Below are 15,236 nucleotides of genomic sequence, written 5' to 3'. Positions count from 1 at the left end.
GAGTTAGAGAGACGTTTTGGCACATCTGTTGGAGTGGTAAAACTAGATCTAAACCTGATTCTTTAAAAACAGTTCTGCCCAAGGTGGCTGCTCATTACTCCCACAGGGCATTCTGCAAAAGAGATGTTCCTCTTCTCCAAACCCACCCAAACCGATTCTCTCCCTCACTCATAGGATTGTTCTATACTTACATCAGTGATTCTGCAGAGAGCTCTAATGGCCGGGCCTCGGTATACATCTTCCTTCCCAGTCATGTCTTTGGTCAAACTAGAATAATTAAAACAGACTGTTAATATCATTGTTATTATATTATTAAATATTTATATTACGGTACCACATCCCTTCTAAAAAAACACAGCTTGTTATTTTTATAAGCCATCATTCAAGTTATTACCATGCAACTGCTAAGACCCACTGTTGGCTAGACAGCACCTGAGAGTCATTTGAAAATTATTAACATTTGGCGCTACAGAGCGGAAGTACACAAATCCATAATACAGAACATAAACTAAAAAGATTCAATTGCCATAAGTCTAGGACTTGATTTTTTGGACAAGATTGGCTGTCCTCCTGTATTCCTGTTTCCTCTAGCTCCATGGATGTGGACACTAAAAACAACATGTTTAATGGCTAATTTGTTAGGTTTACTAGTCAAAAATATTACTTCTTTCCAACTGCCAAGCTACCCATTCTATCTAGGATCTGAAAATCTGTCTGGAGTCTGGCTCTTACATTAGTTACATACAGTGACAAAAATTCTGTGGCCAGAACCTGACAGTTCTGTTGATGAAGTCAGTCAGACTATAACTCAGTTCAATCTCCCACAGCTGCATTGTCTCTGCAGGGTGAACAGGAAGGTACAAGCTCGTTTTTGTCAGAAACATTAAGCAGTTATGACAGGGAGAAGATATGCTTAGCATGAAATAATCATTTTATGCTTTAGTCTCTCTTCTGTTTACAACCACAGCTTAAAGAAGTTAATAGCTCACTTTGTAGATCTGATGATGTACCTGATTTCACAGAACATATTTAGTTTCCCTGGCTGTCCACTTTATACAGATCAGGGAGCCAACCTTGTGAAAAATGCTGCAGCTGAAGTAACAATACAGTAACATTTAATTATTTGCTTCAGAAACCTGTAGCTCGATTTTTCTCATACCTGCTGGTGACAATGATGACATCCTCAGAAATGTTGGCCATCTCTTTGATAGTAAGGTAGCACATTCTTCTTAAGGTTTGCTGTGGGAGTTTAATCACAAAAAGCATTAAGACTTGCCTACTCAGAAACAATATTTAACTCTAGTTACTATAGACAAATACTCCTCCCTCCAATTATATGATCTTAAAAATAATACTAACCACTGTAGCAACTTTCATAGAAAACTGCTTACACAGAGACTAGAAACTTGGAAGCTACACAGGGTTCCTGCCATGTTTCATGCTATTGCCCAAATCCATAGAATAACTTGGCTTGTACAATATGCCTGTCCACACTGGTGAGGCAAACTAGGCTAGACTACTGTTAGTTTAGCCTATATACTTCTGATACCAGCATAAAATTTTTGTGAAACTTGCTAAAGTGGTTATTCATTTTTCAAGGTTAAATTTTTTTGGTTATTTTAATCTACAGTAGCTAGAGTTTTAACAGAGCAAGTTTTGACCCTTCATTATCATTAAGTTAAATCAATGCGATATTACTTTAAATGGGACTTTGTGCAGATCATAGAGAACCGCAAGAGATTTCACTGGCTAAGCAATAGGTTTCACTGGTTAGCCATGACAGAAATCACATTTTAAGACTGTTCAGTACTGAGATAGTCGCTCGTACTGTGTATTATAATTAAATTAGAAACTTTTCAGCAAGTCTCCCCATTTCCAATTTTCAAATGGAAGAAATATGCACAAAATATCAATGATTTACACTCTAAATTTAACTATTTGAAGGCAACTGATGAAGCCAAATAGGCTCATGGTACAAGAGAAATTGGTACTGCAGAATCTGGATTTAAGAAAGGTCACAAAAATCTGACATTTGTGATATTTTGCGTCCGGGCCGAAGCACTCTGAAGCACCAGACGCTGGCCATCAGAAGACGAGATACTGGGGTAGATGGACCATTGGTGTGACCCAGTTTGGCCACTCTTATGTTCTTATAAGGTTGCTTATAAAACGTTCCCTATGATTAATACACTAAAAAAACCAGTAAGTTAGAATTCTAGCAGGGATGAAAAAGACCCATCAGACTCAGTCCACTCTCTGAGACGATACGATTTTCCCATGCTTCCTCAGATAAAATTTGGTTACTAACCTTCCATAACCATTGTTCTTCGACACGTGTTATTCATGTCCATTCCAATGTAGGTGTGTGCTCGCCCTGAGCACCGCCACTGGAAAGTTTTTCCCTCAGTGGTACCTGTTGTGTTGGCTCTGTTGCCCCCTTGAGTCGTGCTCTCAAGCGCCAGCATAAAGGGCCCTGCCAACCCGCCACCTCCTCAGTTCCTTCTTGCTGACTAATTCCGACAAAGGGGTAGGAGGGTGGGTTTTGGAATGGACATGAGCAACATATCTCAAAGAACTACAGTTATGGAAGGTTAGTAATCATTTTTTTTCTTTTTTGAGTGCTTGCTCATGTCCATGCCAACGCAGCTGACTCCCAAGCACGTGTAGGAGGTGGGTTTGGAGTTCATTGACAAGCAGATTGTAGCACTGCTCTGCCAAATCCAGTGTCATCTCTGGCCTGCTGAGTGATGGCACAGTGAGATGCAAAAGTGTGGACTGAAGACAACATTGTTGCTCTACAGATGTCCTGAATAGGAACCTGTGCCACGAATGCGCACTGTGACCGCCGAAGCCTTGGAGTGGGCTGCTGAGTCCGCTGCACCCAGGAATGCCTGCAGGGACGCCTTTGCCGCAGCCATGCCTTCCTTTATGAGAGTCGCGAACTCTTGCTTCCTGAGGTGGCAACTCCTTAAACTTTTCCTCAGAGTCCCAGGAGTTGAAATGGTACCTGCTCAGGAGTGCCTGCTGGCTGGTAATCCTAAGCTAGAGACCCCCTGTCAAATAGACCTTCCTCCCAAAAGGTCTAACTTTTTGGCATCCTTGGCCTTCAGTGTTGGTTCCTGTTGGCCCTTCCTTTCCCGCTCATTGGCAGCCAACACCACCAACGAACCCAGTGGTGGGTGCATGTACAGGAACTCGAACCCTTTTGCCGGGAAAAAATATTTCCTCTCAGTCCTTTTTGCCATCGGCTGCAGGGACGCCAGGGTCTGCCACATAACCTTGATGGGCTCCATCGTTCAGGGGCAGTGCATCTCTTGCAGGGCCCGTTGCCGCCACTATGTCCACAAGAGAGTGGGAGGATTCCCTAATTTCCTCCACCTGGATCCCCAGATTTTGAGCTACCCTCCTTAGAAGCTCTTCATGTGCCTTATAATCCTCCTGCAGGGACAGAATATCAGTTCACGTGACAGCCTCATTGGGGGAAGAGGAGGATGCTTGGACCGGCTCTACCCTTTGCCCTCGGCACCATCCAGATCCTGTGGTACCATTTCATGATACATGGCACTGGTCTTGGTAACGGAGCCTGGATCATGTTCTGGTGCTGGAGGTTGTCCGGGCTCGAAAGCCACTGAACATGACCTCCTGGAATGGGACCCCAGTTGTACTGGGAATGCCAAGGGGTTCCAGAAAGACCACTGCATGGGGAACTGCCACTGCCCCGGTGACCATGCCACCAGTGGGACCCCTTGACTCGGGGCCACAGCCAGATAGTATCTAGACTGGCAGTGCCAGCTCCTTCACAAGACGTAAGACTCCACGTCCGAGTCCATCACTGATCCCTCCAAAGACCAGGCTGTAGCAGTGCTGACCGGTGCCGGTGAACGGTGCCAGGAGGAAGGGGACAGGGACTGAGCCATCATGGCTGGTTTTCCCTTCAAAACTATCCTTGGCCTCGAGACTGCAGAGGTCTGCCCTGTTGGTGCTGCCCTCAACAGTTCCCGTATGGCTGGGGACGACTGTACCAGTAGCACCAGTAAGTCCCTTGCTGCCATGAAGGCCTGCACTGTCAACCACACCGGTAGGATCATGGGGCTCTGGTGCCTCTCTCGCAATGGCGAGTCTATCCGTGCTGGACTCAACAGCTCCCGTTCCAGGACTGGAATCAATGGCATAGCATGGGATGCCATGCCAATGCCACAGGGTGGCCCGACCTGGGTCGTACCCTGACAGTATCCCTCTGTGGCACCGATCTCAGTGTTGGTGATCGGCCTGACACTGAGGCACTGGCGATGTTGAAGAGCGCCTAGTGTCTCTTGCCGGCGCATCTTTCTTGGGCCCTGGAAATGCTTGTCAGTGCTGGGGTTCCTTAGATGAAGTCGGAGTGTCTCTCCTCGGAACCAGAGATGAGGAATGACACCAGGTGTCTCGAAGTGAACCCAGGGTGCTCCTCACCTAGGCTGAGGTAGTAGGTGCTGAGTCCGAGTGTGCTGGAGGTTGGAGCACTGTCTCCAGGAGGACAGAGCGAAGTCTAGTGTCCCTATCCTTCTTGGTGCAAGGCTTAAATTCCATACAAATCTTGCACTGCTCCCGCACATAAGCTTCCCCTAGGCACTTAAGACAGCTGGAATGGGGGTCACTCACAAGTATAGGCTTATGACAAGAATCACAAGGCTTAAAGCCCAGAGACCAAGGCATGCCCCGGTGCTCAGGGGTGGTTAACCCCACTTAGCAGGGTTAACTAACTAATAACTGAAACTTACTGCTAAACTACAACAAATTATATACACCAAGAGTAGAGATATTCTACTGGGGAGTACTTGCAGAAGCAAGAACGAAACACAGTTCCAGCAACCGTCATGGGCTGAAAGAAGGAACTAAGGGGGTGGCAAGTCAGCAGGGCCCTTTATACCGGCGCTACGAGCACGCGACTCCAGGGGCACCAGAGCTGAACTGACATATACTACCGAGGGAAAAATTTTCCTGTGGCAGTGCTCGGGGTGAGCACACGCCTATGTTGGAATGGTCATGAGGAAACACTCGAAGAAGAACATATCACATATTAAATGGATACTACATACATCTTAGCCAAAGACTTAACCCATTGCTTTGAGAACATTCTAATCCCTTTACTTCTAGCAGGTTGAGTCAAACGCCTTTCTAAGGAATGCTGGAGCTCTAGTCTGTAAACAACACTTTCTTAATTTTGAGAGGCAAGAAACTAAGGCCCATATGGTGCTTTCAAATTGAGCACATTCCTCTATCTAAGCTACTTATATCAGAGCAATGGGACCATATATGAACACTTCACAATTTCTGCTACTATCAGAGGGTTCACAAAGATCCCACTGAGAGTACAATGCAGCACGTGAAACATTTTTCCTTAAATACAGAGACTTACGTCATTAGACTGAAATAATCTGGTCATTGCAAAGAAGGCTTCTGTGGCTTCAGTAGTTCCGAAATGTTCACCCTAAGGATAACATGCAAGCAGCAGATGTTAGAGACCAATCAAAAGTCCAGTAGCTTTCTCTTTTTAGTTCTCTCTCGTCTATAATGCCCACTTAGATCCTTGGACTCCATCCTCTGCCTCTAAACCTTTTTCTTTTTTAAAAGCTTTTTTAGAAACACTCCCTTCTTCACCTTGTGTTTCTTATAGAGCACACGACAATCTAATTACACTTTTTACGTAGCTTGTTTCAACAGGAGCATCATCCATGATACCAGCAAAGTAACAGGAACAGGGTTTGTTAATTAACCTGTGCTCCCTCTGCTGCCTTTACAGCAGCAGGGGTTATGGTTTTTGTTTTAAGTTTTCGTCAACTGAGAAGAAGAGTCTCCTAGGATTTCCCCAACACAAAACCTGTGCTGATTCAGATACAGCAGAATGTGTTGGACCTTGTAATCCCTGCTGGTCACACCCGAGTATTAAATATTGCCCCGTCAGGCCATATTTCATGTACTCACAGACATTTAGGTATCTAAGCTAAACATAGTTCCTCAACATGGAGTCCTGTTCTCTACATAGGCAAAGAAAGAACCATGTGACAGTCATTACCCAACCATTTTACCATTCAAACTCTTGTTTAAACATGGCTATTTCTACAATATAGAGAAGGCTGGTTCTGGCTAATACGGCATCACTGAGAACAGGAATAAATGGGATGCAGCTCCCAGAAGTCTATCATAAAAAGTCTTAAAAGCTTCAGTGAGCTGTGTCTCATCTCCACCAAGGAAAGCTGAAAATCAAAACTAAGATCATAACATTATATAATAGGGTTCAATTTCTGTTACCCTTAATAAGCTGCCCTCTAGACTGACAGCATAAAGTACAAGTTGTTTTACTATCCTTGAAGTACAGTAATTCTTTCATGCTAAACTTTTTATCAGAAAAGACTAATCCTAGGTGTGTGTTTGGGTTAGGAAGATCCACTTACCTGGTTCAGTAAGTAAAGGATCCTGGTAAGTATATGCAGACATCTTCGTGGATTTATGGGAGTCTCATTAAAGATACGAGCCTGCAGACACAGCAGAAAAATTGCATTATTGCATAACTCATTGGTAACAATTTACCCACTCACCCCATGGGATCAGGATAACTCATTTCACCCAAACAGTCTTACTGTATACTGCACCTTAACATGAATGCCAATTAGTAAAAGCACTTAGCTGAAAAATGGACTCAGTTTTAGACAGATGGCTTTGAAGTGATTTGAACCAGGGACTGGATCTCAGGTTCCTAGGTTCTAATCATATAGCCAATCAGTGGTAAAGCTTGGGCAATACTGGAAGTCTTTGTGTTTTCTGTATGCCAGTTTAGTTTAGATTTTAAAAGTTTCCTTTCCAGCATCTGCAACCAAACTCAGAAGCATTGTACTAGTGCAAGGGAACCTGAAAGTGAAATTAACAAATCTGTTTTCACATTTATAGCTCTTTGCATCCAAAAAGAGCCCCAAACACTTCACAGATCTTATACATATAACTGCAGTGACATACAGCTAGCCACCTCTCAGGCGCACAGATGTAGCCAGGCGAAGAACTACTGAAAAGCATGCTGCATGGCATGACAATAGGGACACAGAAAAAAAGCCTCTTCAGTAAGGGCCATTGGATCTTTAGTGTCCATGCAAATTAAACAGGTCCTCTGTCTTCCTGAAAGATCCCCACACAGTAAACTGCATGTGCACTCAATTTATTGTATCTACCCTGGAAGGATTAATTGACCGTGCATCAGTTTTAACCACTGGCTGCACAAAGTCCAGGTATTTCAAATCTGTTGCTTAGGTCACTAGAGCATCCAGCCCAAAGCTATAGCAACTTACATAATAAACTTTCTGTTCATACCTCTTGAAGGACAGCACTCTTCTCCAAATGCTGGAAAGGATTGGAGCCACTACCTAAATAATAAAACAAATCATAGATGGTTACCCACGTGCTAGACGCCATGGAACTGAATGCACAGAATGCCAACTCTTACACTTCCATAAGCTATCTCACTATGAACTGTTTCAGAATAACAGCCATGTTAGTCTGTATTCGCAAAAAGAAAAGGAGGACTTGTGGCACCTTAGAGACTAACCAATTTATTTGAGCATAAGCTTTCATGAGCTACAGCATCCGATGAAGTGAGCTGTAGCTCACGAAAACTTATGCTCAAATAAATTGGTTAGTCTCTAAGGTGCCACAAGTACTCCTCTTCTTTTTGCAAATACAGACTAACATGGCTGTTACTCTGAAATTTTTCAATACAGTGTCTCCAGCTAGCCAATTGGTGAAGTTATCACAGCATCAGCGCCAAGTGAGGCTGCTAGCTCCCTTTCTTCCCACCCCAACTGCTTTATGTGCCTTAGATGTAACAAGGAGGGAATACCTTAGGATAAGGCTGCTTCTTGCCATTGGAAACACTCACATATTGGTTGATACATTACCCCTCACTCACACAAACTTGTAACCTGCCAAAATAGCACTGCCACTACAACGCTATAATCCAGGGGTGGCCAAACTTACTGACCCTCTGAGCCACATATGAAAATCTTCAGAAGTTCGAGAGCCAAAAGACAGGCACAATCTGCCCTACAGGGGGGCTCCTGCTGGGGCACGGAGCTAAAGCCCCAAGACCCCAGAAGCCTCTAGCCCCACCACAGGGCAGAAGCCCCAAGTTACCTCTCCCCAAGTCTGGTAGTTGGAGAATAGTGGGGGGCTCTGCAAGCCACACTTCAACTGTAAAAGAGCTCATGCGCCTCGGTTTGGCCACACCTGGAATAATCACTAACACTGGGCAGCTTTAGCAAAACATTAATATAGGGCATGATAAAAAAAAAACCTGCCCTTAGAAAATTAAAACTTACATTCCATAGCACATGCCTAGTCCTTGAAAAGTTACCAGATACCTACTGACCAGAAGACTAAACCTACCAGCCACAGGTAAGTATGAAAAATTGGAAGAGGAACTCCAGCAGCAAGATCAAAGGACAACGATCTGATTGAAAAATCCAGCCCTAGTGTCACCTCCAGCTCTAGGAAGGGTAAAGGTGCTTGCATTTCTACCATGGGTGCTTGTCCCTGAATACTGCTTATAGGCACTCTTAACCTCTGACTTTTGGATCATCTTCTCTAGCTAATAATCCCAGTTCCTGCCTCCATAGCAGGGGTAGTCACTAGGAGGACCGTGGGCCAAATCCAGACCATCAGATGCTTTTGAACGGACTCCGAAATCTTTTTTCTACTTATCATCATCATTATTGTTATTTTTGTATTATTTTCGCTGGAGTCTGGACCTTGACCAAGAAATTTGGACCTTGACAAAAGATAATTGATTAACTGTGCTCTACAGCTACTAAGGGTATGTCTACACTGCAATTAGATACCCATGGTTGGCCTGTGCCTGCTGACTCAGGCTTGCAGGACTTGGGCTAAGGGGCTATTTAACTGCGGTGTAGACATTGGGTATGTCTACACTGCAATCAAAAACCTGCAGCTGGCCCATGCCAGCTGACTTGGGCTTGTGGGGCTCAGGTTGCAGAGCTGTTTCACTGCACTGTAGACTTCTGGGCTCAGGCTGTGAGGTGGGAAGGTCCCAGACCTGAGCCTGGAAGTCTACACTGCAATGAAACAGCCCTGCAGCCCCAGTAAACCCAAGCCCGAGCCAGCTGGCCGGGTGTGGGTTTTTAAGTGCACTATAGATATACCCATTGTGACTTAGGCTGCAGCCTAAGCTCTGGGACCCTCCCACCTCCCAGGGTCCTAGAGCCTGGGCTCCAGCCCGAGCCCAAATGGCTACATAGCAATTAAACAGCCCCTTAGCCTGAGCCCAGTGAGCCCAAGTCAGCTGGCAGGGGCCAGCTGCAGGTGTCTAACTGCAGTGTAGACATGATACTTGACACCAAGGGTAGCAGGCAACTGATAAGACTCTCAACAGTTTCATTGGTGTATAAAGGGTTATGAAAAGCAGAAGTAAAATTGTGCTGTCTTGTTAATTCTACTCTTCTGTTTCTCAGCAAAGCTCAGAGGAACAAAAGTGGCAATGGAACGGTGTCTGCAGACTTAGGAAATGACAATTCCCTGTTGGAAGATTATCTTAAAAACTAGAGGGTCTAGAAGAATTTGCTAAATTTAAATTTAAATTCTGAAAAAACTCCTGGCTTAGCTCCCCCTAGCCACCCATGAAAGCTTCCCACATGTGAGTAGATTTATTTCCCAAACCCTAGCATAATTGTCTACATGTCTACTAGACCACAAAGAATTTTACACCACCAACTGAATGATCTGTGTAGCATATGCAAGTTACCATGGTAATGAGCACAGAATAGACAGTGTACTTTAATTACTACAGCGAGTGTGGTAATAGATGGACAAGGTAATTTGGACCCCAAACTCATTTCCTTCTTGGCCTCACCGCGGAGGGGCTGCCACCAAGACTGACTGCAGTTGCCACTCTTGCTATGTTTTATTTTTATGATGTTGACCCCTGCCCAGCAGAGAGACAAAGTGGACAAGAATATCATTTATTGGATCCTTTTCTGCTGGTGAGATAGACAAGTTTTTGAGCCACATAGAGCTCTTCTTCAGGTCTGGGAAAGATACTCCCAGTGTCACAGCTAAATACAAGGTGGAACAGATGTGACACTGAATACCTTTCCCAGACCTAAAGAAGAGCTGTGTGTGGCTCAAAAGCTTGCGTCTCTTACCTTATCTCTCTAATATCTCGGGACCGACACAGCTACAACTACACTGCATACCTGCCCAGTAGAAGTGAGACCAAACCATGAAAGTGACAACAGCTTTATTCGGAACAATGAACGGTATTTTAAATTCACTATGAAACAGTTTAAACAGCACAGTTCCTCCAGCCCAACACACTGATGGGTTAGGACGTAAGAATGGCCATATTGGGTCTGACCATTGGTACAGCTAGCCCAGCATCCTGTCTTCCATCAGTGGCCAGCGCCAGATGCTTCAGAGGGAATGAACAGAACAGGGCAATTATTTCCCACCGTTTCCAGTCCCCAGCATCCGGTCGTCCCAGGCTTAGGAACTCCAAAAGCATTGGGTTGTTTAGCAGCATTAATTTGACAGCACACCTCACTAGAAATGAGCCCTACTGGTTCATATTTCTCTTTGGCTATGGAGAACATCCCAGCTGCCACCAGCCTCTTCCACACATGGTATTGTAGCGTTTCTCGCATGCGGCCACAGTGGCTGCACTGGACACCAGGGGATTTTTCCGGGGCCACAACAGCCTCCTGGGTGGAGGCTGGAGGGCAGGGGAGCAGCAGCGGCCCATCCCAGCGGTGCCCAGCTGCTGCTCCTGGCTGCCCTGGTGTCTGCAGGGATGTGATGCTCTGCCCCATCTAGTGGCACCCAGACCATTTAGAGAGAGAGAGAGAGATTAGTGAGTCCGCTCCACAGCCTTTGCTAACAGCCAGGTGGCTTCTCGCTCATGCGGTGGAGGCTCCTGCACGAAGCCCCGGAAGTCCCCGGTGCGACCCTGCCCGCCGACAGGCCGGCCTTACCCGGGGATCAGCAGCCTGCCCCAGGCAGCCCCCTGGGGGGCTCTGCAGACACCCGGGGTCACGGTGCGCGCTCAGCGGGCTCCGGCCCCGGGGGGCGGGGCTCGGGTTGGGAAAAACGCCCTCCGAAACCACTGTCCTGCGAAGCCCGGGGAGAGGGGGATAAACCGGGCACCACGCAGCCGCCCGGCGCACTCCGGATTAGCGGCCTGAGCCAAGCCCGCGGCGGCCCCGCGGCCCCGCCCGGCCCCGGGCGGAGCGTTAACCGCCGTGGCCTCCCCGGCAGCGCGCCCGGGGCGGGGGGAAAGACCCGCCCTCCCCGTGGCCGCGCCACGGAGCCCGGCAGAGCTAGTTAGGCCCCGTGCGGGCCGCCCACGGGGGCAGCTGAGGCGCCGGGTCCCGGTTTGCCGCCCCCCGCGGGCGCTCCAGGAGGACCCGGCCGGGCCCGCCGGGAGCGGGGAAGGGGCGGCGGGAGCGGAGCCGGGCGGGCCTCTCAGCCGCCGCCGGCTGGACACGCGCCCCCTGCCCGCCCAGGCCGCGGCCCCTCCCCCGTACCGGTCTCCTCGTCCTTCTTGTCGAACTTCTTAATCATACCGGGCCCGCGCGCTCGCCTCCCTCAGAGCCGTGAGCAGCCGCCGGAGCCGGGAAGGAGCGCCCGCCGGAAGGCCCGCCTCCAAACCCGGCTACGCGCCACATGACTGGCCCGCGGAGCGGCCAGTCACCATGGAGCCACGCCCCCTCCCAGGCTGGCAGCAACAAACCATGTCCGGGACACGCCCCCTTCGCTCTCCGGGTGTCTCAGGAAAGAGGGGGCGGGGGAGTTCCCATTTAAAGGGACAGAGCCCATATTTAGGACAGGTTTCTGAGTAACAGCCCTGTTAGTCTGTATTCACAAAAAGAAAAGGAGGACTTGTGGCACCTTAGAGACTAACCAATTTATTTGAGCATAAGCTTTCATGAGCTACAGTTCACTTCATCGGATGCCTACTGTGGAAAATACAGAAGATTCTTGTCTAATCTCCTATATAGCACAGGCCATAGAACTCCCCCAAAATAATTCCTAGAGCATGCCTTTTAGAAAAATATCCAGTCTTCATCTAAAAATTGTCAGGATAGAGAATCCACCATGAAGGCTGGCAAGTTGTTCCAATGGTTAATTACTCTGCCTGTTAAGAAATTACACCTTATTTCTCGTCTGAATTTGTCTAGCTTCAATTTTCAACCATTGGATCCTGGTATATCTTTCTCTGCTGGATTGCAGAGCCCACTATTAAATATTTGTTCCCCACGAAAATACTTATAGACTGTAATTAAGCCACCCCTTAACGTTCTCTTTGTTAAGCTAAATAGATTGAGCTCCTTGAATCTATCACTACAAGGCAAGTTTTCTAATCCTTAATCATTTTCTTGGCTCTTCTTTCAACCCTCTCAAATTTATCAACATCCTTATTAAATTGTGGGTGCCAGAATGGGACACTGTTGTCCAGCAGCGGTCACTCCAGTGCCAAATACACAAGTGAAATAACTTCTCTACTCCTACTTGAGATTCCCCTGTTTATGCATTCTAGGATTGCATTAGCTCTTTTGGCCACAGAGTCATACTGGGAGTTCATGTTCAGCTGATTATCCATCATGACTCCCAAAATCTCTTCCAGAGTTGCTTCTTCTCAGGATAGAGCTACCTATCCTGTAAGTATGGTCTACATTCTTTGTTCCTAGATGTTACTCCTTGGGGAATTCTGTGCACAGAATTCATGTGCCCCTCAGATTTCTTTGCTTCCCCACAGAAAAATGACTTTCTGATGGGGAAGCAAAGGGAAGCTGGAAGAGCAATCATGTGCCCCTCCCCAGATACTCTGGTGCATCATTTCAGGTGCCCAAAGTAGTCAGCAGACAGGTAAATCACTGTGGGGGCTGGGGACATCCCCACTGGTGGCTTCTACCCTGCACCAGGTTCAGCTGCTAGTCCTGGCTGGGCTGGGGGTGGAGGAGGATGGGACTTGTTCTTCCCCTGTAAGGAGTTGCCAGGGCCGGGCCCAGGGCAGGGTCAAACCCATCCCCAGAAACTTCCTCTGGCTGTAGGAGGCTCCAAACACACATCCCTGCTTCTGCCTCCATCGCTCCTCAGCCACAGAGGGAGGGGGCACTTTATGGGGAAGCTGTTCCCCTGTCTACCAACCCCTGTGCATCCAGACCCCCCCATACCCAGACCCTGCACAGAGTCCCCCCACCCTGCTGAGTCTCACTCCCTGCATCCAGAGCTCCCTGCAGTCAGACCGTTCTGCCGAGCCCCACCCACTCCACTAGATCAACTGTAGGACTGTGGCTTTTTGAGCATCTAGTAAGGTGTTCTTAAATTATTCTCAATTATCATTCACATTTTTCTGATTAAATTCTTCCTCCTAGCTGATTTGGCTCATAATTGTTTTCAGCTTTGTGAAATTATTCCTATTAAAGAACCAAGTATATATATTGCTGGTCTGGACTTTATTCTGCTTGCACATGATCAATGTGGTCAGTCATGATCACTTGTACCTAAATTATTAACTTTTAGTTCTGTGATCAGTTCCTCTTTATCTGTTAGGACAAGGTCTAATATAGAATTTCCCCATCTTGGCTGCAATACCTTTTGAGTTAGGAAATGGTCATATATAATGTTTAGAAATTTGAAGTATGTTTTAGCACTGGCAGCATGAGACCTCCAGCGTATGTCACTCAAATTGAAGTCCCCCAAGATCACACAGTTTATTTCCCCTACACATTATAAATAAGTGCTTAAGGAGGCGGTCAATCTTGTTCTCTGGAGTGATCTGGTGGTCGGTAATAGACAGTAGCTAAAACCCCTTCTTGTGCTTTATCAGTTAGGACATTGATCCATAAGCATTCCAGATCATTCTCTTCTGGGTTTTCGCTGACTCAGAAACAGGTGATGCCATTTTTGACATAGAGTGCCACTCTCCTTCCTTTTTGCCCGCTTGATCCTCCCTAAATAAGTTATAAACCATTCCAGTTGTGCAAATCATCCCTGTCAAATTACTAATGCATCATTAAATAATCTCTTGGCATTAAGCATGCTAGTTACTTGGGTCCAAATCCACTAAGATTGTTTCCTATGGCAGTTAGAAGCTGTGATGGGGTGTATCAGCCCCACACTGGTACAGCAGGGGTTAACCCTTCTCTCTTAGCCTGGGAGGCCTCCCCCCACAAGCTGGAAGCAGGATATAAAAGCCTGCAGAGCAGCTCAGTCTGGGCTGACTACCTGTGAGGAAGGAGGTGTGTTGCTAGTACCTGAGGGAGGAGTACCTGCACCCCAAGATGCTGAAGCTAGGCTGTCGGAGATGGACCCTGACGCATGGCATGGGATGTCGTGGAGAGGCTGGAGAATCCCAGAGATGGAGAACCCCAGAGACTTGGGTAGGAAGTAACCCAGGGAAGTATTGGGGGGAAATGGTTACAGAACCAGACCAAGGCTCAGTGTGTTTTGGTTGGAGCCCCACCAAGCTGGTGGTGGGCAACCCTGCCACCGATAGGTCCCTGGGTTGGGACCCAGTGGAGAGGGTGGGCCTGAGTCCTCCCCTGTTCTGGCCACCATCCACCCCAGGGTAGTGGCCCCACTCACCAGTATTATGGACTCTGGCCGCTAGGTTGCACTGCCCTGAGAATGAGGGCTATAGTACTGACTCTGGCCATTGGGTTGCACTGCCCTGAGAGCAAGGATCATATTAAGGACTAAGGCTACAAAGCTGTGCTGCCCAACATGTGGGGCAGCCCTTTCAACTTGACTGTGGGGCTGTGATACACCCCCATCACCCCATGGAGGAGGAAAGGTGCATCAGCCATGCTATAGAAGCCTAAATAACTTTGTGGATTTGGTGCAACTAAGGGAGGTATTGGCATGGTGTACTAATAAGACCTACTTGATGTCTGACTAATTTGGGGCTTTGTCTTCACTAGGGAAAAAGTGTGGTGTTTTACCACATGTTGACTATCACATGGATTGATGATTAGCTTGTGGTGGAAACCTAGTATGGACAAAACAATTTTAGTTCTAACATGTATTATCTGGTTCAGGTTAACACTAGTGGCCGGCCAACAAGTTAATGTTTATGTTGACTTGCTATGTGTTAAGATGCCACTGTGTTGTTAACACTAGGATTTTATGAGGTGTTAGCTAAGGTGCTGATACACCTTTTCTTTTCCTAGTCTGCATTCTTAAAGACTTCCGCTTAA

General features: G+C 47.1%; 1 protein-coding gene across 1 annotated transcript in view; it reads right to left on the bottom strand.

Annotated features, from left to right (window-relative positions):
• COPG2 (COPI coat complex subunit gamma 2) overlaps nucleotides 1–11,681 on the bottom strand; it is a 36,525-nt gene extending 24,844 nt beyond the window's left edge. The window contains exons 1-6 of the mRNA XM_084648230.1: nucleotides 11,562–11,681; nucleotides 7,342–7,394; nucleotides 6,435–6,515; nucleotides 5,399–5,470; nucleotides 1,160–1,239; nucleotides 192–267 (exon numbers count right to left, since the gene is read on the bottom strand). Coding sequence (XP_084504356.1) covers nucleotides 192–267; nucleotides 1,160–1,239; nucleotides 5,399–5,470; nucleotides 6,435–6,515; nucleotides 7,342–7,394; nucleotides 11,562–11,598 — 399 coding nt within the window. The 5' untranslated portion in view covers nucleotides 11,599–11,681. The remainder of the gene's footprint in view (nucleotides 1–191; nucleotides 268–1,159; nucleotides 1,240–5,398; nucleotides 5,471–6,434; nucleotides 6,516–7,341; nucleotides 7,395–11,561) is intronic.
• Between the last annotated feature and the right edge of the window lie 3,555 nt (nucleotides 11,682–15,236).

The sequence above is a fragment of the Lepidochelys olivacea genome (genome assembly GCF_965140295.1).
Source record: "Lepidochelys olivacea isolate rLepOli2 genome assembly, chromosome: 1".
Taxonomy (NCBI): domain Eukaryota; kingdom Metazoa; phylum Chordata; order Testudines; family Cheloniidae; genus Lepidochelys; species Lepidochelys olivacea.
This window is presented reverse-complemented; position numbering and strand designations above follow the sequence as displayed.